The 24,966-nt window shown below is 38.2% G+C and overlaps 1 protein-coding gene across 4 annotated transcripts; it reads left to right on the plus strand.

Moving 5' to 3' along the window:
* The first annotated feature begins 206 nt into the window (after positions 1 to 206).
* Positions 207 to 23,226, plus strand: ttc13 (tetratricopeptide repeat domain 13). 4 transcript variants are annotated; one of them, XM_026142415.1, is made up of 23 exons: positions 210 to 463; positions 2,814 to 2,908; positions 4,441 to 4,516; positions 4,591 to 4,661; positions 4,804 to 4,869; positions 6,938 to 7,030; positions 9,602 to 9,718; positions 9,802 to 9,912; positions 12,282 to 12,364; positions 12,478 to 12,619; positions 12,775 to 12,949; positions 13,935 to 14,091; positions 14,603 to 14,733; positions 14,820 to 14,952; positions 15,554 to 15,646; positions 15,861 to 15,944; positions 16,068 to 16,152; positions 16,549 to 16,658; positions 17,374 to 17,509; positions 18,576 to 18,655; positions 18,912 to 18,990; positions 20,396 to 20,475; positions 20,557 to 23,226. In XM_026142415.1, the coding sequence occupies exons 1-23, from the start codon at positions 295 to 297 to the stop codon at positions 20,669 to 20,671; spliced, it is 2,481 nt and encodes an 826-aa protein (XP_025998200.1). In that variant the 5' UTR covers positions 210 to 294; the 3' UTR covers positions 20,672 to 23,226. The 4 variants fall into 4 exon arrangements, with proteins under 4 accessions (XP_025998199.1, XP_025998198.1, XP_025998200.1 ...); XM_026142416.1 differs by having other exon boundaries at positions 16,552 to 16,658; XM_026142414.1 differs by lacking the exons at positions 20,396 to 20,475; positions 20,557 to 23,226 and adding an exon at positions 19,298 to 20,374 and having other exon boundaries at positions 207 to 463; positions 16,552 to 16,658.
* Positions 23,227 to 24,966: the final 1,740 nt, after the last annotated feature.

Consider the following 24,966-nt stretch of genomic DNA (forward strand, 5'->3'; position numbering starts at 1 on the left):
CTTAAACATTTATACGTTTATAAGTTTATAAGTCTCCTTTTGATGAACAAATTATCCTAGAAAATTGCCTATACTTTTATATTGAATCTCATAACGGAAAACCGTGATTTCTGGCTTGACGCTCGCGGAACCGGTTTGACAGCCGCGGAGGGTGTTGGGAAATGTGGTTTAATAGCTCCCTCCGTTTTGCGGGCTTCTTGTTCGCGTCCCGCAGATTCGCGCGTGAGGGGGGCGTGCCCGTTTGGGTCGAACTGCGGCAGCTTCCGCCCCGTGGCGTCACACATGTAGCACAACATGGCCCCTGCCAGCCGGGCTGTTGTTGTGGTAGCTCTCTCACTCTTGTACCTGTGCCGGGCGATTTTCTCCACCGAGTTCTTCTCCACTCTCACTTTATTCAACAACGACCTCCACAAACAGGGATGCAGCTCGCTGTCTGAATGGGAGGACTACGCTGCTGACTGCGGTAAAGTCTGCCTTTTCGCTGTTACTTTGCCACGTCCTCTCTGATACAACTGTCACTTGGACCCGGCTAGCCCAACCGTTTAAAGGCTAACGTTAATACGCCAATAACAGTAAGCGGTGACAGCTCGAAGGGATCATTAAGAGTAGCCTTTCCTGCCTCAAAAATAGTCTTTTTTTCCGCCAAATATGAAAGAAAACAGAGTTCAAACACAGGAAGTGGAGTTCAAGTGTAAATAACTGTAAAGAAACTTAAAAGTGCTTATCGAAAAGCTCACTTCAGTCAGCAAACTGTATGTTTTACCTTAAACAAAGAGAAGTAAACCATACTCCAGCCAAAGAACGCGCAATTTAATGTCGTCTTCTGCAGCAGTAAAATAAATATTTAAAGAGGAAAACTGAAAAGTTTTTTATAATTACAATGTCCTTTCGCTGCATTCGGCATGTCAGTAACTCACCCACTTCTATAGTTAGACTGACCAAAGCTTGTTGCAGTAACTATAACTGAGTTAAAAACCTATACAACGTGTGAAAAAGACATTTTAGTTCATTGAAATATTAATTAAAATTAGAATTCTGAACAAAAAGACAACCAACTGTAAATGTGTTACTTTCACTTGCTTAAAAACAAAATAAAAAGGAACTGACGTAAATTTACTTAGATTTGTCATTAAAGTGTTTTGTGTTCAATCGACTCTTAGTTGTTTTATGTTTTTTTTCCCTACAGTCTTTAGTTTACCAATACAAGCCTTTCATCTCATTGCCTGTTTAGATAGTTAAATGTAAGGAAAAGCAATGCGTCACCTGACTGGTTTGTTTTGCATGATGGCACGTCTGACTTTAGAAGAAGCTAAGATAAAATCTGTCTGTATGTAGATGAAATGCTTGTTTACTTTAACGCAGCCTTTAAATTTGGCAGGTTTCCTGTAAATGTTGCTGCAGGCTCGCAGTAGCCACCTCATCTCTCTCTAGCAGCAACACCTGCAATATGCAGGGGCGAGTCCTAAACATGAGCCCAGCATGTACTCCACTAAGCTTCAGTTACTCATTATTTTTATATATAGGATAATAAAAAATTATATCTACTGATAACATGTGCAAATTGATAATAGAAAAATGTAGCACGTTACATTACATGTTAACTCAATGTGCTTAACATGGAATATAAGGCCCATTAAAAATATACAAGGGACCACTAAGAGCCTGATCTGCTGGCTGCTGGGGGAAAATGTTATGTTTGATACCAGTTAAGAGTCGCAACAGCTGAATACAGGCGTGTAGAGATGGGGATTTTCTTGCCTACAAACCAAACCAAAGAAGCTCTGCTATACTGCTGAAGGAAATTTAGCGGAACTGTAGCAAAAATATTGTTTAGTGCTTTTAAAAAATGTGTCTTGTTTTCTCAAGCATAAAAATATTGTTTTTCTTCATCTAGTGTCCATATTTAACTGAAAATTAAGGTAATGGAGACTGATATGCTGAACAATGCTTACATACGTTTTCATACATCCAAGAAAAAGCCTATACACAGACCATTAAAAAACAACTTTAAATGCTAAACTCTTTACCTGCATAGTTTGTGTGTGTGTTTCTTAAGTTAGATTCACTAAAATGTCAGAATGCCTTTTTGTAGTTGTAGCGTGTACCAAACAAACATACTCTTTGCCCACGTTTAGTTTGTTGGAATTATTACGGACACCTCTTGTTTTCCCTGTGTCACTGCATTTAGGACAGAAATTATGAGAGATAATATAGTTGTACAAGTTGAAATAAACAGATTCTTAATGATTTGTGAAATATGAACCACGACATTGTTTCTTAACTTTTCACAGTGTTTTGCTTGCTTCTGATTCAATCAGAAGATTCAGTTCTTCTCACCGAAGGGCTCAATGTGGTGGTTGCTGTTACTGTGAAAATTACACCTAAAATGTACAAAACAAAGTAAAATAACACAGCGGCTTTACACCCCTAAGTTTATAAGGAACCATGCTGCATGCTCTTTTTATATGATGGACAAAAATGGTTGTGGTTAGTATTCATTTTGTACATTTGCAGCACTTAAAGACTGTCACATGCACATCATTGATCATCGTCTCATGATTTAAAGCTTTTGCCTTTTGGTCTGAGGGGCTCCGAAAATGTCCTGGAGAGCACTTTGTAACAGGCTTCATGAGTTTGGATTTCAGTGTGTGTCAGGTCAAGCCTGCTTAACTTCTCAGATACTTTTCTTTCTTTGAAACTTTACAATGTTTAATACAATTTAAAAGACATAGTAGCGTAATGGTCTGAAATACCCTGCCATTATGAACCGTTTTGTTTCCAGTGATAAATACTTTGAATCTTTGTCTTTTCAGAGTCTTCAATTTTACAGTTGGAAGACCCAGACTGTGAGGAGGGAAGCAACCCGCCCTGCGAGTCTGTGTTCTCACTTAATGCAGAGAAGATCTTGGTGAGATTTCAAACACTAGTCTAGATCTAGAGCAGCTATGGCCTGTAACGGTTTCCTTTAGAGTTAAAAAAAATAGTATATTTTATATATAGTCAAGTATATATAGTCAAGGTTAAACCACAAAACACAGGTGTGTGTAAGCAGTTTATAAACCTTTTGAAATCTGTGTTCTAATGTTTTTTTTATGTTTTTTCCAAAGCAAGACATTCTGGTTATGTTTTAGTTTTACACACATTTTCTCTTCAGCGAGAAATAAAAAATCTTAAGTTTCAGTGGTGATCAGATACTTAAGCTCACAGTGATGGGTGTGGTTGCTTTTGGTGCTTACACATGTAACCACACCCTAAGGTGCTGTTGGAGTGTGATACTGACACCCTATAATTCACCTCTATTTCACTGCTCCAGTGTGTGAAAATAAATGTACACTGCAGGGCTTCAACTTACCATTTATAAAGGCCCAAATTTAATGACCTGGTGAATTTTGCAATAGAATGACATTCACTGATTGTAGTGATCATATTGGATCTATGTATCCCCCCCCCAAAAAAAAAACAAAAAACAAACAAAATGCAGTTCCTATCCATGAAAAAAAAAACACACAGAAGAGTACGGCACAGCTCATGGTTGGTGCTCTTCACCACAAGCTGCAAGATAGATAGCTTTTTGGGGTTGGTGAAAGTGGTTAGTGAGTTGATAGACGCAACGTCTGTGCTAAAGACGTTGTGACACACACACACAAAATTGCAGGTTGGCATGCTAGGTGCAGAAGCAACTGAAGACAAAACCTGATCTAAGGGATCTGTGATGAAGGCTGCAAGATGTTTAGGATCAAGATTTCTTTTTTAGGGCGTGGGGTGGGAGTAGTGCAGTCCCACAGTTTTATGTTAGGTGAGATTTGATAAGGATCCCCAATAAAAGGAATGGGGCAAGTGCATGCCTTGTCAGTTGCCTTGTAAAATGCTGCCGCAGCAACATTTCCATGCTGTCCAATTTGGATACAGTAATTCCACTGCAGTGCTGCCGTTTGGGTTAACATAGCAAGTACAAGATGGAAAAAAAGAAGCATTGTTGTTAATGCAGTAGTTTATTTTGCACATCGAGTCTGTGGTTGAAATTCCTGTATGTGCTAAATTTCCAGTTACAGGTCTACTTTGAAATCTTTATGCCTGCATTTGGAATTTGAAATAAAAAGTTGCTGAGTTGTTCTCTGTTCAGCAGTAGATAATTCTTCAGAGTAACCCTGAGATATTCAGCAGGGCTCTTAAAATCGCTCGTAAAAATATCCTTGAAAAAGCTGTTAACAGTTATATTGAAAATGTCATTTTACGCAAGTTGTCAACACGTTCTAAAGCTCTCCAATGAACTGAAAACACAGGTGTCGACAGCATTTAAGTGTTGTCTTTTGTTTTTTCTCCACTCAATCGAGTTGCCTTCACACAGGAAGGAAATGATTATTTTGTGCCTCTCTTGACATTTCTAATTTGTCCTTCTTGTCTTTTTTTTTTTTTTCTTCTTGTCGCCATCTCTTACAGAATCAGGCCAAATTGTTTATAGAACAGAAAAAAATACCTTTTCCTGTAGATAACCAAAACACAAATGAAGAGCTTGGTAAGTCAGCATGTTGTTCAAATGCTGTGCAGCTAAAATGCAGCTTTTCATTGTCACTTTTTCTGTCATTGCAGCTATAGGTTATGTTCTCATAGGCAATGGACTTTATGATGAAGCCATTAAACACTTTTCACTCTTACTGCAGGTATGTGTGTGCATACATGTTACCCAATACGGCTCTGCAAAAATTACCTTTCAGTTAACCTTTGAGAGATGTAGAAATTCTTTTGATGCCAAACAAAACACCTTTCTTTGCGTATTCTGAACATTTGTTCTGTTTGATACAGGGTGACCCAGAGCTGGTCAGTGCCATCTACGGGAGAGGGATAGCTTATGGGAAGAAAAGTCTGCAGGTAAGTGGCAGCTGTAGAATTCAGCACCAGTGTAAGACTTTATCACCCACAAATATGAGTCAAACATGTTACTGGTTTTAAGCAAGCCTGTTGTCTATAAATTAAGCGATTGAATGGATCTTCTACATATTGAACCTTTTTATATGATGTTTTTGTTGTCTGGATTTCTACCTGCCCAAGAACAAATGATGCAAATTAGCATGTGGCTAACTGGTTGAAGTGTGTCTTTCCTGCAACAACCCAAAAAACTACAAAGCAAATGTTTCTTTCCCAGGATTTTATTTTCCTTTTATACCATCTCACATTTTTATGTATTATTTTGTTGCACTTTAAAGGTGCTGTAATAATACAATTTACTTATTTATTTACTAGCCATTAAAATGCATTTAAAGTGGGCCACTGGTTATAAGCAACCTTACTGGCGACCTGATATCCAAGTGGTGAAAGCAGAGAGCACGTTAAACTCACAGGTAAATCTCTCTTTGTGTGCATGTGCACTGTCGCTTTCCACTAAAAGAAACAATGCCACAAAATGAGCTTAAAAAGCAACTTTTCTTGTATTGTGGGATACAAGTCTCAGTAGCAGAGGTTTCAGATGTAACCGCTCTTGTTATTTCCACAAAGAGATGGGGAGTCTGTGAACGCATCTGAGGAATACTGCTTTCAGAAAGAGGGAGGACTGTTTTACACTCGATGTCAGATCTTCCTTTTATCCTCAAAAAATTCCCAGAGTCCCTTAGGCAATAGTCACACAGGCCTAGAGACCTGTTGGCAACTATCTGGACAGGAGAACTTACATGAGGAAGACATAATTTCCCTAGAGGTTGCCAGGAAATATGTAAATGATTATGCATGAAAGATATTGAATTAAAATATAAGCAAATAATGTTTTACACCTAGTTTGCTAGGATGCCCGTCATAACTCCCAGCCTCTGAAATGTTTAAAGAGCTCCAGCAACAAAGTAAAACCCAAAGCCTGTAACCAGAGCAGATTCTTTTTAAATTCTTTCACTATAATTTTTGGGAAACAACTGTCTGCAATGACTAAATAGGTGAATCAAAACAAAACTGCATTTCGTTGCCCTGTACCTGTGCATGTGCAATGACAATAAAGTTGAATTCTATTCTATTCTAAAACAAACACTACTAATATTCTGCTTTCAGTGTTATGCAAAATGGTTTTTAATGCAAGCTAATCTGTGATTGAAGCATAATTTAATGTTGCAAGAAGGGAAATAAACCAATAATATAGTGTTTTCATTACTGAAGCAGTTATCCATCTGCATATCATCTTAGTCATAATATATTTATGAACTGTCGTAAGAGATCATCAACGGCTGTGGCTTAGGAGGTAGAATGAGTCCTCTACTAATAGGAAGGTCAGTAGCTCTCTGCATATGTAGAATACGTCCTGTGTGAATGTAGACTTTATAAATACAATCCACTTATGATATTTACTTGGGAGAGAATGTTGCTGGTATTTTATCAATGTGTCAGAAACACTATTCACTACTGTGCTGTGAAGGACTTGAGCTTAAACTTCAAGGCCGATGACTCATACTTCAGACTGTGCACACACACTTTGTTTAATGGACAGCCTTTATTTGCATTTGTCAGATGTTGAAATATATTTATTCATATTCTCGTTTTACGTTCTGCCAAATTGTTCTCAAAATCAAATTTAAAACAATTCTGACCTCCGCTGAGTTCGGGCTGCACAGAGAGTTGCTGTGTGGATGTGTTTTGTTGGACGCCTTTGGGGAGGTTTGTGGGTTTTGTTTTGGTTTATTTGTCCTCAAATAAAAAGAATCCTGTATTTTGTTGACAACAGCAGTTTCAGGTAAATGCAGAGTGATTCAGTGTGACATTCAGTGAATGCCAATTCAATCTGCCAGGATGCTGCGGTTATGGTAGTGTGCCCTCCAGAATAGGGGGGAGAAGAAAACTGCTTAGAGTAGTTTTTGTGTTTGGTGTTGTTTGTGGCTTTGTTCCAAGTTTTGTGTGCAATATGTTAAAGTTTATGGCAACAAAATGTAAGTGCCTCTCTCCTCTTGTGTGTCCATGCCAGGATATAAAGAATGCCGATTTGGCATTGTACGAGCTCAACAGAGTCATCACCCTCGAGCCCAGCTGGCCAGAGGTCTACGAGCAGAGAGCAGAGGTGAGAGGTGACTCTGTGGCAAATGTGATCTATTATTAGTGTTCCTCAGCACTGATATATTTTATGGCTTTCAAGTACTGCAACAAGCTAAGACAACAGTTTAACCATAAACAATCAGAAGAGTCTGTTCAGTGACAGGTTGCTTCTCCCCAAGACAAGAACTAACAGACTTAAAAACTCCTTTGTCCCACACGCCATCAGACTGTTTAACTCCTCTCTGGAGGGGAGAGGGAGGGGAAACAGGAGGACAAAGGAGGGGGGAACAACTAAGCTGTAGTGCCTCTTCACCTCACTGTACAATACCTTGTGCAATACTTTTTGTAAATAGTCAACAGTGCAATAGACTCAGTACTTGAAATGTGCAATTCACTTGTATTTTTATTTTTTATTCCTATTTATTCTATTTATCCCCTTTGTATATTTTATTTATATTTGTCTCTGTATTTGTGTGTGTGTGTGTGTGTGTGTGTGTGTGTGTGTGTATGTATGTATATGTGTATATGTGTGTATATATATATATATATATATATATATATATATATATATATATATATATATATATATATATATATATATATATATATATATATATATATATATATATATATATAAAACAATTTTGTAACTGTAACTTCGGTCGTTGCTGTGCTTTTTGGAAGTCGAATTTCCCAGAGGAACCCACCCGAGGGATTAATAAAGTTCTATCTTATCTTATCTTAACAACTGTTGGTAGCAGTATAATTAAACTGATTACATGTAGTTGCCTTCCTCCTGTTTTGTAGCTAATTTTTCTGCTTCTAATTGTCAAGTTTCGGATTAATTTTGAGCTTTAATGTCTAATCAAGACTAATCTAATCAAGCAGTCAGAAGTTGTACTAAAGAGAATTCGTGTTCCATGAACTTTTTAGGTTCAGTTTTCAAGTGGAGTTGGTGACTTTTAAAATGCATCGAGCTGTGTTGTTTTGGTTTTTTAGACTAGAAAATACATCACAGCCAAATGAAAAAGATCTGCAGTCAGTGAGTCATCAGCCAGACATAAAATGTGAATGAGCTACAAATGTGCTCCAAGCAATCAGTCACCTCTCTCCAAGTCTGATGAGCTCCTCCTGCTTTGATTTTCTCCCAAATGATTTATCTTGACTGTTGAAGTTGGATCAGTTTGGAAAGCACAGAGTTTTTTTTAATCATAAAACATCATTTGCATTATTCACAAATAACTCCCCCAAACAGGTTTTGTCGATTTCATCTGCTTTCACACACACTGCATCCTGGAACTTTTCTAGGCATTACCCAGCAAGATATACTTGATAATGCAAATTAGCCTGGCAGCTTGCTACTGCAAAGTCTCTGTGATATCCGATTATTTTGATGTAAGACTAGAGGATGTTGAATTCGCAGCTAGCGAGCTGCTTTGCCTCCTGGACATTTTACTCAGCCTGCACCTAAACCACACTGAGTTTTTTTCAGAAGTGAGAACGTGCCAGGCACAGACTACATCCTGTTGTGCACAACATATGAGAAATGGTGTCTTTATACGAGTCTGATTCTCTTAACATGTTCAGAAACGGCTTGAAACACATCCTCAATAAATGTTAGCAACTTTTCATATAATCATGGTTACTGATGAAGGTGATCTCTTTATATTTGGACAACACATATAGAAGTAGTAGCAGCTGCCTTTTACTACAAATAATCGACAATGCATTGTCATTTTGAAAGAGGCAAAATATAAATTTTAAAGTGAATTCAAATAAGTTTTAAGCTACAGTATAGCAAATAATATTAGGCAACAGCAATATTCAAAAACAGTTGGGCACATAAACAGTCACCAGACATGGTTAGAGTTCTGGCAACTCTCACAAGATTAAAGAAAAGAATTCCCCCACTGCAGGTTTCACTCTGCTGTTTTATTTACCATTTCCTCTTTGGGACTTTTATACCATTTGAATTTAAACACAACACAGTGAAAAATGTAAATAAAAACAGAATTAAATGCTTTGCAAATCTCAAAACCCATAAACCATATTTTTATTAACAGTAGAGCATAGAAAACCTATCAAATGTTTAAACTGAGAATAATATTAGTTTGCTTTGTGTTTGATGGCAGCAACATCCCATGTCTCTAAAAAAGCTGGGAAAATGTCATGTTTATTGTTGTGTAGCATTCCTCCTCCTTTTAACAAGAGGCTGTAATCCTCTGGGAACTGAAGCAGTCCCGAGTCCAGATGTGTCAAATGTTTTCAGTTGGTGAAAGGTGTGGGCTGCATGCCAGTTCAGGACCTGGACTCTTTTTACTATGAAGCCATGCTGTTGTATTAGCTGTACTGTGCAGTTTAACATTACCTTGCAGAAATATGCAAAGCCTGTCCTGAAAATGATGTCATCTTTTGAGCACTGCAGTGACTGAATCATGCCTGTTTTTCATGAAATAAAAACAACAAACTTATCTTTATTCCCCCCAAATGTTCTTTCGATGCGGTGTAAAAGCAAAGAAAATAATTCAGTTCATCAGTATTTTGCAACAATAAAATTAAAAAGATGAAATGTGCAATTCGGTGCTTGTGTGTTTAGATCCTGTCTCCTCTGGGTCGCATCAGTGAGGCTCTGAGTGACCTGACAAAAGCCATCCAGCTACAGCCCTCAGCTCGTCTCTACAGGCACAGGGGAACGCTGCTCTTCATTTCAGAGGTTTGACAGTCAGATGCAGCATGAACGTACATATATGCCTGTATGTTTCCATGTGATGACTCTGTGCTTTGCTCTCTGTTCAGGACTATGTGGCCGCTATGGAGGACTTCCAGCAGTCTTTAGAGCTTAAGAAGAATCAGCCTATTGCCATGCTGTATAAAGGCCTGACCTTTTTCCACAGAGGCATGCTCAAGGTGAGCTGTTCACAGTCTCATATTCCCAGTATGGCCTTGTCCATATCAAAGATAAATAAACAATGTGATATCACTCACTGGTTAATGAATTACTGTTTGGAAGACTCGTGGCCTCCACCATCACATTTTATTGTAACCAGATATGACCACAGATAATGACATAGTGCACTGATTAGCTGTTTTTTTTTTTTTGTTTTTTTTTAGCAAAGTGTATCTCTAATTCTTGTTATAAGGAGTATGGATTCCACTGTATGTTATAGCATTATCAAACTTGACAGTCTGGAGTTTTGCTCTTGTTTTTTTCTACAATCAGATATATCAGAATTTCACTAACAGAGTTTTTGTTGCACAAACATCCTGTTAGTGCATGATTACGCCTCATTTGTGTATCCTGTCTATATTTATCTTTTCACTTTTAATTACCAAAATATTATTTGAGTCAACAACATCAAAGAGGATTTAATTTAATGCAAACTAACAGGGTCGTTCTCAGCTCGCTGCTGGAAACACAGTCACAGAAATGTATTCAAATGTCAGCTGACTGTTTTGTTTTTTTGTTTGGTTTTTTGGGGGGGTTGTTTAAATATTATATTTGCGACTTACAGTGTCAGGAGATGAAGGGAAGGAGATGAATAGCTTAATACAAGCTCAAGCTTATTGGGTTTCATGCATATTGTGTTCTAAGCTTGTCTGCAGATTTAACTTATTTACATATATGCAGCTGTGAAGCAGATGGAACCACATGCTTTGGTAAAGTTATTCAATTTGCTTTAACAAAAGTCAACTTTAACAAAGTTGACTTTTTTTTTTCATTTTCTTCCTGGCCTTTCTGACGGATGAGATTGTTGCTGTGTTATACCAGAGTTTTCTGCTAGCTGTTTGTTGTGCTTGGTGATGTTTAGCACGTTCATGCTGAAAGTGTCTCTTAATGCTGGGGTAGCTGCTTTCGTCTTTGATAAAATCCGCTGTGCACCACAAGGGAAGTAAAAATGGTAGATGAATGATAAGATGTTGCTTAACTTCTAATTACTATGTTAATTTAAAGTCTGCCCAAGCCAAGTGCATTTTTATTTCCCACACACTGACTAATGTGTGCAGAGCAGCACTTGAATCTACATGACATGTAGATGCTAAACATAAAGGATTTCCTGGGGGAATCCCAGCTGCAGCTCCTGCAGGCAGCTGACAGTTAACTGCAAACAACAACATTAGCGCTTTTAATGATAGTTGCGAATGTGATTGTTGAACTAATTGCTTACTCTAAATGAGAGAGTTGTGCCCATTGGTGGAATCTGCTTTTTATTTGCATGCTATGCACTAAGGTTGGGCGATATGTACATTTTTTCTAACTGACATTCATCGGTCCCATATATGACGATAGGCGATATATCTGCACAGGTGACTTTTTGATGGGCAGAGCAATGTAATCATGCACGGACTGTTTTGCACGTTTAGAACACAGAAGAAGTCCAAACTTGGAGGAACTAGTTGTCCAAAAAAATTGAAAGTCAGCAATTTCGGATTTCTTTGACTTTAAACTGGATTAAAGAGCCAAACCTGAGGATGTAACCGCAACCACCGCTTGTGCAGATGTATATTTAAATAAAATGTTTTGTTTTCTATTTCTGAACATAGGCTGCTGCCTTTCTTTCTGTTATGAGTTTGAGTAAATAAATCGCTCCATTTGGGGGCAGTCTGAGGAGGGTGCATTTGCTCCCAGCTGGAAGAGGATGACGTTAAAACAGCCCTATTTCCCCCCCCCATTGACTGCTTCTTTTAGCTTCAACTGACATTATTAGCAAACCTACTCATGGGCAAATAAATAAATAAAACGACCAGTGAAAGGCTCAACCTATCGTCGATGGTTGATAAATTCGTCCAACTGTCCAACCTTACTATGCAAAGAGTGGCTGGACCAGGCTGAAATATCTGAACAGTTCTTAGTTGGCTTTCTATGGCACTTGGTGTGAATAGTCACAGATGGTGTCTGATGATCCCCTGTCTCAGTCTCTCTGTTGCATCACTATGATACTGATTTCTTAAATATCTCAGTTGGCTGGCTTGCCACAATATTTTGTAATAACGTTGTGCTGAACACCTAAAACTATCAGCATTACTGTCACCTTTGTTTGTAAAGCTAGGACTGTAATTATAGTAAACAGTTTAACTGTTAAACTAAGTGTTAAACAGTTACTGCTACACTCCAGCATTTAGCCATGTCCACACTGGGGTTACATAAGACAAAATCTGAATGTGTTAAAGTTCTGAACCACCTGCTGACTCAGAATTTCTGGTCTGCGTGTTCCTTAATGCATTTCCTCTCAACTGTGTTGTCAATGTATGTGAAAGGTTGCTTTTTTCTTTATCAGGAAGCCATTGAGACCTTTAAAGAAGCACTGAAACTGAAGTCTGACTTTATAGATGCCTATAAGAGCCTCGGACAGGCCTACAGGTACAAGCACTCTGCAGCATGCTTTCTTACTCCATGCATAAATGCAGGATGTCACTTTGACATAGGGTATTTAGCCAAATATCAACAGTTGCTTTTCCTCTTCCTTCTCCTAGAGAGCTTGGTGACTTTGAATCAGCCATGGAGAGCTTCCAGAAAGCCCTCATGCTGAATCAGAACCACATCCAGTCTCTCCAGCTCCGTGGCATGATGCTGTACCACCATGGCTCTCTGCAGGAGGCCATAGGCAACTTCAAGGTAGAATTATCCACAACGAAGTAAAACAGGCTGTCCTTACACCCCTCTCTGCAATTTTAGGAATTTTTAATTTACAGGGTTTAGGGTTTGCTAGCAGCAAAAGGAAAGAAGTGGTAATGGATTCACATGCAATGTAATTCTCTTGTTTTCCTCAGAGGTGTCTTCAGTTGGAACCTTACAACGAGGTGTGTCAGTACATGAAGGGGCTGAGTCACGTGGCCATGGGGCAGTTTTACGAAGGCATCAAAGCTCAGACTAAAGTCATGTTGAACGACCCTCTGCTGGGGCAAAAAGCCAGCTCTGAATACCTCAAAGTTAAATACCTCAGAGGTGGGTGGGTCTTTATATATATACACACACACATGCATACACATTATGACTGATCGCAGATAAAGAGAAGAATGCTGATTCAAGATCAGTCTTATTTTACAGGGTAAATAAAAAGTCTGCTCTCCAAGTCAGAGCTCTGCCTACAGGATAAACTGGCAGATGAACAAACCTCAGAAACCAATGACTGGGGTGATTTATGGCAGCTACAACTGTCAGCTTATAAGACTGCCGCTAACATGCTTAGGATACCACGTGACACCTGGAGACTTCCTATAGAGTCCATTCAAGACATGTTTTCAAAGAACCTAGAGCACAAGAGTTGTTCAGGCATAGGTGTGCAGTCTATTACAGAGTCTATACTGAATGCATTATTACTAATTGTTTTAACAAAAAAGGAAACGGACAGTTATATTTTAGATTCTCCAAAACGTCACATTGCTTGTTTTTTCGTGTATTTTTCATATTTTCAAATGTTCAGAGTTTCTTTGAGCATTGGAGGCTTTCATTAAAACAATTGTTAAAGTACAAAGTTGAGGAAACAAGGGGGGAGTGACATGCAGCACAGCTGAGGTCAAGGCCACCAGATGTGACATACAGAGGAGTATTTCCAGTGTATTACTTTTGCATTAAAGAATAGCATTTTCTTCTGATTTAATTTTCAGGAGAACTATTGCAATTTTAAAAAACCCAGGAATGTTAGAATTTGATGGGCTTTTTAAAAAAACAAACAAAACAAAAACAGGAAATTAAGGCTTCTGAATGTCCTCCTGGTTCATCAGAAGAAAGCATTCATTCATTCAGTCTCATTTGTGCTTGTGCCCTTTTTGTATTATTTGGCCATGATAGACTCTTCTGTATACCTTAACCATGCTTTTTCTTTATTTTTAGCTTCAGTATCCTTTGACCTAAACCACCACCTCATAATGCACCACCTCTGGTCTATTTACTTCTCACATAAAGGTCCTGTTTACTTGATTTCTTCCAGAATACTCTCGTTACCTGCACTCCCACCTGGATATCCCAGTAGCAGAGTACAACGTGGACCAGGACTTACCGGGAAACTTTAAGAACCACTGGGCCAAGAACCTGCCTTTTTTAATAGAGGACTATGAAGAACAGCCTGGCCTGCAGCCACATATCAAGTGGGTTTGGGGGACTGTTAACTCTGACCATAACGATCAACTGTAATAATGCTGCGATGATGAAGTGATTAATCTAGCTATTCTTTATATAAATGTCAAGCTTTCTCTGAGGTCAAAGCAGAAATTATTGTGACAGATTACATTTATTTTCACATTTCAATCTGAATTTAATTTAGGATGCCCTACGCTTCACCTTAAGTCTGTCATCATAAGAAAATCTAGGAAAATCAGGACCATCATAACTGTGGTTTCCTGAGCTTCAGTTTGTAGCAGTTTTCATGAGCTAAAACACGAGGCAGCGTTTTGTGGTTGAAAACCAACACCTGCCATGTTTTCCATATGACACGAAAGCTCCTGTGTTCATCAAGTAGATGTTTTTATGCATGCATGTCAGCAGGCTCGAACTACTTCATCTGTTTTGTGATATTGTAGAAGGTTGACAGCCAGTGTCTAGGAAAAAAAAAAGTGCGTTTCATGAAAGCCTTATTCTCCACGTCTTTCTGGTTGGCAGAGACGTGCTGCCACAGAACTTCGACAGCTACAGCAATGAAGTTCAGAAGCTGATCTGCACGGCCGACCATCTGGGGGCACTCATGCAGTATGACACTCCTGGTTTTCTACCCAACAGAAGAATACACAGAGGTACCACAGAGACAATGCCACAGTTTGAAAAGATCACCAAGTGTTAACAAGAGCCTAAAAATAAAGAGCTGTCTGTGCTTCTTCAGCCATGGGATTAGCAACCTTAGAGGTAATGCAGGCCATGCATCGGACATGGAGCAACTCCAAAGTGCGAGTCAACGGCAAAACCAGGCAAATGCAGTGGAGAGACATGTTTGACATAGCAGTCAAATGGAGGAGGTGAGAAACACACAAAATAAAAAGGACTTTGTACCAAATTTATATGAGATCACTCAGATCAAATTTATGGAGGCACCATTATGTTTGACATCTGTATTTCCATTGGAAAAGAGTGGCATAATGCAGAGACTGTAGGGAATTAATTTTAGCATCACTCTTTTAAGTGCATGTTTAGCTTGGACAGACATTAATGAGTAAAACACCTAGAAAAATGTTTCTTTCTCATTCCACAAGAAATTGGGTGTTGTGAAGAGGAACTATGGGATCCTAATTATCTCCAGGAAATGACTCTAAAACTGAAAACTGAAGGAATAGGAAGGATACAGATGCTGACATATGATGTTTCAACTGTCCTGCATTGCAAAATGAAGTCTAGACTGAAGCTGACACATGGCTTAAGTTTTTACCGTGTGAGCACTAGAAAGAACTCAGCAGTCAGGTCGTTTTTCACATTTCACTGTGGTTTACTTATCCTGGTAACTAGCCTGTTCTCACCAATTCTGGCCAAATTCAACAAGTCACTTTCCCACTAGAGTGTTTGATGTGTGGTTAATTAGATTGCAGTGTTGAAACACTAAACGGGCCTTTCCTGTACTCGTAGGATCGCCGATCCAGACCAGCCAGTTTTGTGGTTAGACCAGATGCCTGCCAGGAGTCTCAGTCGAGGCTTCAACAATCACATCAACCTCATCAGGTAACAACTTGGCCTCGAAGACGGCGTCAAACACTCTCATGGGTTACAGGATTGAATTTCCATATGGCCTCACCTTGTAGTGCAGAAACATTTATTTCAATTTCTTGGAATATGACGTATCTCTATCATTCTGTTCCCTTTGAGAGCCTCATTCTGAGAAGCTCCTTGAAAAGTAGTATATTGAGGTCTGTTTTTTCCCTCTTTATTTGTCCAGGGGGCAAATTATCAACATCAGATACCTTGCCTACTTTGACAACATACTTGACTTCATCAAAGACAGAATACTGGTCTACCACGGGTAAAACCTGAATCACAACTCCAATGACTTTGCAGAATTCCTTGAAGCATCATCTATGGCTTAATTATTCTTGCAGTGTTTTTGCTGTTTCTGTAACCAACATGTTCTTATTGTCTGTCTCAGGGCATACAACCCCAGAGGCCTCCTGGAAGTCCGCCAAGCTCTAGAAAATGTGAATAAAGTAGAAGATTTGCTTCCTATAATGAAGGTAAGAAGGATATGAGAGAATCTAGTTCAGGTTGCACTCAAGGATTCAAGTGGATATTAGTTTTAGTCTACTAGTAACACCAGTGATGTTCATTACTTCCCAGTTTTGTGTGTGAACTTATATCTATAGCTTAGATCTGGAGCCTAGATCTATATGCTGTTGATCCAAAAAATCACATCAAACTTGACTGACAGAAACTGAATTCGAAAAAAACATAAAAGTTTAAACGCATGTATTACATTTTTCCATATTAAATTTAATCAATATTTGGTTGTCATGTAGTTTAAAATATATTTTGATATTGATGAATGTTTGCCCATAAGAGACCTTTTAAAGCAGCACAACATCCTGTTTTGTTTTTGTTTGTTTTTTTGTTTGGTGTGTTTCTTCCTGAAGCAGTTCAACAGTAAAACCAGAGATGGCTTCACAGTCAACTCGAAGGTGCCGAGCCTGAAGGACCCTGGGAAAGAGTACGATGGCTTCACCATTACCATCACTGGAGACAGGTGCAGTCTGCCGTTCTCTGTGTTCAATATTCTAAAAGAACACTTTCTTCAACACTAACATTTCATATAAAAATTAAATATAAATATTTGAACAGGGGAATAATAATCACAAGGATCTCCTAGAAGGTATATTTCATGAACAGTAAAGTATTTACATACGTAGGTATGTGTACAACACAAAGGTCAATCAAAAGGTGCTAAGAATATGTTTCTTGTGCACAGATAAGGAGCAGTAACTGTCAGAATTTCACATGTTTTACAATCAGCATTGGGAGCGCTGGATTTTTGAACTGAATTAGAATTATTCAGGTCATTATTATAATAATAATAATAATAATAATAATAATTATTATTATTATTATTATTATTATTGTTATTAGCCATACCTGCACAGTTGTCTCTTTCCACTGGTACTATTCATCTTTTGTAGCTCCCCGTGACTTTGTCCTTTCACTTTGACTGAAATCAAATTTAAAAAATGTCAGAAACAATGGGAATTTTGTATCTCTGAAAAAAGTGACTACTTAAAAAAGGAGGGCAGTTGAAATTTAATGTTTTCATTTAATATGTGCAGACTCATTACTGCAAAAACCAGTAACACCTGTTTTTTAACATGTGCTCCACAGTTTTTAGGTAGATGCTTTACACTTCTACACACATAACCAGATATTTCCAAGTTTTACCCTCTGAAGTGTTTAATTTTCTTTTATTTCAGGGTGGGAAACATGTTATTCTCTGTAGAAACGCAGACAACTGAAGAGCGGACGCAGCAGTACCAGTCAGAAATAGAGTCCATCTACAAAGACCTCACAGCCAAAGGAAAGGCATTGATGTTATCAAGCGAACTCGGGGTAAGATTCCTGCTGGTAATAGAAAGCAGATGGTGGTGCAATGTGAAATATCCATTTCTGGACAGCTTTAAGTAGATGACATCTTAAGTTAACAAAGGATGTTCCTTTCTCTAAAGCAATACCTGCAAATAAAATGTTGTTTTTGTGTTCCAGCTTTGGTTCTAGTTTTTTTTTCTTGCGGTTTCATATCTCTGATATTGTCTCTAGTGTCTGGGGTTTGGACATTTGGCAAAAAGATTTTTTTAATATATTTTCTGAAGAATAAATAGAAAATATTTACAAGTTGAATTCTGTTCAAGCAGTATCTAGCAAAAAGGTTTTGTATCGAGCTAGAAACAGTCACAGCTGCAGGAGAACAGATGGATCTGTCAATATAAACATAAAAACACATTAAGTCGTATTTATTATTTATTAGAGTAGCAAGGCTGTTTACAATCTCTTTACATAAGAGATAAAAGTCACTTTAGAAAAGACAAGGCAGTGTTCAAAAGCAAAACAAAACATAAGCCTCATGTCTGTTTTTTCCTCAGCGTCTTCCTCTCCCCTCTTATTCCCACTCTGGCCCTCTCTACTGGAATCACATATTTTACTTGTCTAGACAAGCAAACTATGAGTAGAACTGATTAATTCTCTGTCACTGTTGGATTTAGCTGAGTTTATTTGCTGCCATTCATTTCTGTTGATGGTTTTCTGTCAAACTGCCGGAATAAACAGAACAAACCATTTAAGCAGTTTGTCTTGATTAAAAAATCTGTGCCGGCAGCCTACCGTGACTTGTCTGCTAATTTATACAGACAGCACAACAGTGGTTCTGACTAAACAACTAACAAACAAGAACTAAACAGGATGTTCTAACTCCTCTGTAACAGAGACCTGGAACAATGTGAACATCCCTCCTGGCTTTCGCTCTTTGTTCTGTTTTATTATGTCTGCAGCCTTCTCTGCTTTCACCCCGTTAAGATAAACCGTAACTGAAGACAGCACACAGTGCAGCAGAGGTCACGACTACATTAAGCCTTTGTTCACAACTGAACAGCTGATTCTGTGATGATCTTTGTTCTTTCAGGATGCAGATGCAGTGTGTAACCTGATCCTCTCCTTGGTTTATTACTTCTGCAACCTCATGCCTCTTTCCAGAGGATCCAGGTAATTTCAAAGTCAAAACAGCCCACAGGTGCAATATGAAGCATTTCTACATTTGAATGATAAATGGGAGAGAGAGTTTCTTTGTAGCTGTCATCTTAGTTTGGAAAAAACTCCCAGAAACAATGGCCTAGTAAGACTGAAAGATAAATGCAGGATAATAATATTAGTGTTATTTTAGTCTGTGGTCTTGAAACTTGAAACTCTTGAAACATGTCAGAGGAAGTATTCAGCTAATGAAGCATCACTTTCTCCTCAGTGTGGTGGCTTACTCAGTGGTGATGGGGGCACTGATGGCCAGTGGGAAAGAGGTCATTGGTAGGATCCCGAAAGGAAAGGTAAATTAATGTGAATCTTACTTCAGTAGAAGAATATATAGCAAGTTTTTATTGACTTAACACTAATCTCTATGACATTTGTTATATATGGAAGTAATGCATAGGACCAAATGCAATTTTTTAGCAGATAATTAAATATTTTAAATGTAATTTTTTAAAAATGGGTAACAAAAATTTGAAAGCTGTCCATTGTCATTTACACTGGTGCTTACTCTACCATATGTTATGTAAGATTACATTGCTTATACGGTCTAGAATGTGTTTCTAGGTCTCAAGTCGTGTTTAAATGAGCACTATGTACATGTAGGTGCTGATTTACCTGGTGCAGAAGGACTGCAGACTTCATGATTTCCTCTTGCAGGAGTGGTGCAACATTCAGAGATTATATTTTTTTGGTGATTTGTGGTCACTTCATCTTCTGTACAATTTTGGACCATCATCACTTCAGCCAAAGTCCAGATGGTTTCAGTGGTCCAGAGTGGCAGCAGAGCAAAGGTTCAGTCTTCAAAATAACATATAATCAGACTGGAAAACTTTTTCCTCATAAGAAAGAAAAACCATTAGCTCTGCAGCAACCTCCCTTGCTGACATATTTGATAACAGTCCAGGATAATCGGTTTAAATCCGTTTAGTTCTTTTTGCCTGATTAGTGATGACATCAGTGTCTGCTGCCTTCACCTGTTTCTCATATGTTAACTAATAAACATGTTTAATTAAACTTCAGGTCATAGTTTTCTTCAACTTTGCAGTGCTTTTTTGGTACTTACTTTAATAATTAGAGATTACAAGTGCTGGGATGTATCCGCTGAATTGAAAGTGGGCCAGGGGTCAGTCCTTGTCTAAAATCAGATGTGGTCTTTCATCTATGATACATCCTGGTATCGCTGATCTCTGTCTCCTGCCGTTTACTGCATGTAAGAGAGGATTGTTCGCGTTCCTTGTTCGTGTTCAAGTCGAGAGTGAAAGCGGGTGTCTCAAAGATGGTATGAACAGTTGGCAGCCCTGCTGTGTTTTTCTTCATATTGTTGCTTCTTAAGGAATTTTCCAAAACCCTTCATGATTTAGTCTGACCACATTGGAAAGAAAGCGGGCTTCTCATTTTTGCTACACAGCGTTTAACTTCTATAAAGTTATCTGTCAATTTTTAGAAAAGCTTTCTTTTTTTGTAAATCTGCACTGCAAAGAAAGAGCAGGAACTGGCTTGTTTAACTTCAAGTGTGTCTTGGAAAGCATGGTGCTCAGGTTTATTTACACGTCTCTTTATTTATGGAAATGTGGCCTTCGCTTCAACTACTGTACCTATCCTTTAAGCTGGTTGCAGTTGTGTGGGAGTTTGGGGGGGTTGTTTGTTTGTTTTTGCTTGATTTAAATATATATATATATATATGTATATATATCTTTTCAGCTGGTAGATTTTGAAGCCATGACCACACCCAGTCCAGATAGCTTCAGTAAAACAGCAAAGAGCTGGATGAATCTCAAGAGGTACAAAGAGTAATAATTTCTCTGGTGTGTTATTTGTCTGCTTCAGAGGCACATTATCTGACATTTTCTCTTCCTCTCTAGTTTACCAAGTTGGTACCAGAGTCTTCCATCTGTATCAGAGTCCTTCCCGACAACCAGAACAATGATTGAGGTCCTCAACACAGACTCATCTTCACATTGTCCAAAAAAGTCTTAACACGACTTGTGCACTGCAGAGAGGTCTGTTTAGGAAAGTCTTAATAATAAAGCTCCTGCACTGGGTAGAGCCTAAGGGACCGTCATCTTCTACATCCCAGTCAACACTGGACTGAGATCGGCAAAACCATCTCGGCACAATTAATTAGGAATTAATTATTTAAAATGTAATAAGGGTTTTGAACCTTGAAGGAAGTGAAAGGCTTTTAATGCAAATTCATGGGATTGCTTTACTCTTTAAAGAGGTGACCTCTGTTTTAATTTACCAAAAGTTGATCTTACTGTTTTATCCAAATCTTTGTTGCCTGTTGTTTCTCCTTAAATCCATGTAAAAAATCAGCTTCTACTTAAAAAACATGGTTTGAAGGGTTTTCAGAAATCTTAGGTTGACGTGCTAAGTCACCTCTCTGCCACCTGTTTTAAGTTCTTCAACCTCTGTTGTCAGGCAATTCAACATTTTTCTTTTCTACTTCTTATAGCACAACCTTAACTCACAGAACTCTAAGGATAAATTTAGGTGCTTTTGTTATTACTGGCCGATGTTAATTCCTTAGATCCACACTCTGTGTTTGTGGAAACGATACTGGATGGTGAAAGCAGGATGTTTCAGTTTGTTTGGGATGCAGAAGAGATTCTGTCCACCTTTTGCTCTTTCTCTGCTTTATAGGCCTCGTGCCTCAGACACCCAAAGCACAACCAACGCCATCTGTCCATCGGTCGGTATGAACAAGCTTTCTTTGCAGAGTCATGCCGAAATCTCTTACTTTAGGTTACCAAGAATGTGAAATGGCACTTTCTGGTTTTATTTAACATTAAAGATTGTAATTGACACTTTAAACATTTTCTGTTAAACCACTGCTGTGCACGCACACAGAATCCAACCTTTCAGCAGAGAATGAGTCTGGGGGGTTTTAAAAATATGGAACAAAATTTTCAGGGCTATTGTTTGTCAGCACTTGAGCAAATATGATTTATTTTATTATTTTCTTTTTGTTAATGATGAATAACAGCAGTCAGAGATTTTAGAGAGCTTTCAGAGCCATTTGGTGCTTTTTGCGTAAAATATCAAACATTCACCAAATCTGCAGGTGTCTTGTCGTTATCAGTTTTGAATCTACAAAAATTACAAAAAGTCAAAAAGTTTCTTGACTTTTTCTCTGGTCTTTTATAAGTTCAATCATTTTGGGGGATTTTTTCATTACAAATGCATTAGACCATCTGTCATTAAAAACAAAAAAACTCTTAGAAATCTCCCCAGAACTTGTTTAAAACAAAAAATTAAATACACAAAGTTTAACCTGGCCCAATCAAGCATAACATTCAACCACTAAAACATTTTTCTTCCATGGAGCAACAATGGTAAATGATTGCAATTTGGTGTTATAATCAAAAAATAATTGCTTTACTATTTTATTGCTTGGATAATGATAATTATTTATATTATTTTGCATTAAAAGTATTGAGCATTAAGTATTAAGCTCTTGATTAGAGAGCTTTTGCATTCTGGTGATCGAATAAATATGTTAAGCACATGTAGCTCTAAATGGCTAACATAAAACAATTTCACCGTAAATAAAACCACAAAGAAATCAGACTGGCTTAATGAGAAGACACTTCTTTATAGTTTCAATCATTAGCTCTTAAACACTACATTTACATTTTTAAAGTTTATGAATGTAATCGGACTTACCTGACCAGAACTTCAGATGATCGTCCTCTAACATCTGTGACTGTTGTGCCTTTAAAGATTCATTATGGATGGAGAAAAGCACACCGCATTTATTTCCTTCCTGTCTTCCCTCGAACTTGCATCAGCTGCCTCTCTTACATCGAATATTAGCTCATAGATTCAGTTTGCTTCCTCATCACACCTGAGAGCAATATCTTTGGGAGATAAGGGACATGTCTTAAAGATTAAAATATTGTCTTTGATTATTTTAACCCCCCTTTTTATTACATATGTAACAAGTTCTTGTTTGAGTTTTTGATATCTGGAGAAAATCTGGTCTGAATTGGAATGTACTTCAGTTTAAATAATAAGACTGATGGTGTGGTCTTTTTTTGTTTGTTGGTTTGTTGTTTCAGAAAATCTGGATGAATCCTGCAGGATTTTTTTTCACTTAGGTAAAATGTAAACATGCAGTAACCTATGGAAATAAAATTTAAGCACAGTGATGAACAAAATGAGAAGGTGTGACTCACCTGGACTAATCTATCATATTCTGTGGCCTTTGATGCTTAAAGACACACCATTAATAGTCATATCAATACTGCAGTAGTTCTGTTTTTTGAATGTCCACAACAAAGCAGTCTCTCCAGTGTTTAATTGGTTTTCGCACTTCACCAAAACGTCAGGTCCTTTGGGGTTTTTTCTTATCGATGGTTATGCTAACTGGTTGTTATTTTCTTTTCTGTGCTGGGTGTCCCAGTCATTTATTTCTGCAATGGGCTTTAGAGTGAGGAGTGCACAACTTATCTAATGTCTTCAGACTTGAAGGAGGGACTTTTTTATGAAATGAATGTTCAGCAGTTAATAAAAGTGTTTGACAGTTTTAACAGTTTGTGGTGATTTTTGTTTTCCTCACAAGAAGTTCACAAACAATAATTTAGTCAAGAAGAAAGAAAAATGCATTCATGTTTTGGTGTGGCAGACCGTCAGTTCTGTCCTTACAACGTATATATATATTTAAATTACATGTACCAAATGAAAGTGAAGTCAGTAAAGAAGTGTGCGTCTTCCTTTGGCTGATCGCTCTAGTGGTCACCACAGCAGATCTGGTTTTCCTCTTTACCTCCCGCCTGGCAGCTCCATCTTCAAAATCCTTTGTCCAGTATATTCACCATCCCTCCTCTGCACGTGTCCAAACTATTGAACATTCACATCTCACAACTTTGTCTTCAAACTGCTCAACCTGAGCCGTCCCTCTGATGTACTCCTGTCTAATCCTGTGCATTCTGGGCACTCCCAGTGAAAATCTTAACATCTGCATCTCGGCCTCCTCTGGCTCCACTTTGTGACTTTTTGTCAGCGTCACTGTCTCCAAATACATCATACCTACCGTCATTGTTTTAATTCTTGGTGCTGTCCATCTGTCACAAATCAGCTCTGACATCCACCCACTCTACCTTGAAAATACTCTTCTTCACCTTCTCTTATGTTCGCATGCTCATTTTCTACATTTATCAGCTCTTCACAGGACTCTCCCACCTTCTCAGCACACTCTGACTTGTTAGCACATTTCTATTTCTCTTTGATCACCCTAACCTTCTGTTCTTTCTCTCGCTGATTTTGAATTATGACTGTAAAATATCTGATCTGCTAGGTTTAAGTTTACTGTTATTACAATTATTTAAACAAATACAGTTAAAATGTAGAAATCACTCCACTTTCCCTTGAGAAAAGTATGTCATTATTGTATTATCTGGACTAAGAAGTATTTTCTTTACTGCAGTTCAATTTCATTCACTTAAATTTGTTTTTGGTAGCGTATGTGGGCTTCCATATAGGGTGGACAGGTCATGCTTTGTAGGCTCAGTTTCGTAGACACGGATTAAGCCTAGAGGCAGGATAAAAGAAACATTCAGGGAAGTTCTCCAATGAAAAAAGGCTAAATCCATGTCTGGGAAACCAAGCCTGAGAGATTTGCATTCAGATTTAATGAATGCAAAACTCTGTTTTTGCACTGAGGCTCCTGCAGTGTTGTGCATTAAGAGTCATTTCACACCCTCATCATTGTCAAAATCTCTGATCATGTCCACAATCCTGGTCGACAAGCCAAGTCTATCGAGCATGTTAGGTCCATTATGTCTGTTTACCTTCAGTCACATTTGAACCATCTAAACGAGTAAGATTACTGTTTACCCTTTGCCATGTTGCCCCCTAAAAAGCTGCTTATTAACTGAGCCAGTGTCATCTAAGGATTTCATCACTATCACCGACTGTCAGCTGCAAATATCAGAACCTCAAAGTTCTGACAGTAAACACTCTTTACTGTATGCCCAGCACAGACAGCATTCATAATTGATGCTGAAAGTGGCCAACTGAATACACCTCCACTGACTGTTGGAGCTTAATGTGGCTGATTGACTGGCTGATAAGAAGGAAGATGTTTGTAAGAACAACAAATGAGCCAGTGATTAAGTATGTCTGTGTATAGAACTGAAGAGCAGCTCAAATTCATCTGCAGTTAATGTTTAGTTTTGTTGCACAGCTGAGTAGAAAAGCTTCTTTCAGAAATTACTTTCTCTTGCAAGTCTCCCTGCTCACCACTAGGTGCTGCATAAAGGTTTTCAGAG

Source organism: Astatotilapia calliptera, chromosome 15 (assembly GCF_900246225.1).
Source record: "Astatotilapia calliptera chromosome 15, fAstCal1.2, whole genome shotgun sequence".
Taxonomy (NCBI): domain Eukaryota; kingdom Metazoa; phylum Chordata; class Actinopteri; order Cichliformes; family Cichlidae; genus Astatotilapia; species Astatotilapia calliptera.

What these genes read in the sequence shown, in the direction of transcription:
- ttc13 (XM_026142413.1), top strand. Translation starts at nt 295, where the DNA reads ATGGCCCCTGCCAGCCGGGCTGTTGTTGTGGTAGCTCTCTCACTCTTG. An exon ending in GGCCTGCAGCCACATATCAA is followed by an intron (nt 14,092 to 14,602) that starts GTGGGTTTGGGG and finishes TCTGGTTGGCAG; the next exon opens with AGACGTGCTGCCACAGAACT. An exon ending in ATAGCAGTCAAATGGAGGAG is followed by an intron (nt 14,953 to 15,553) that starts GTGAGAAACACA and finishes CTGTACTCGTAG; the next exon opens with GATCGCCGATCCAGACCAGC.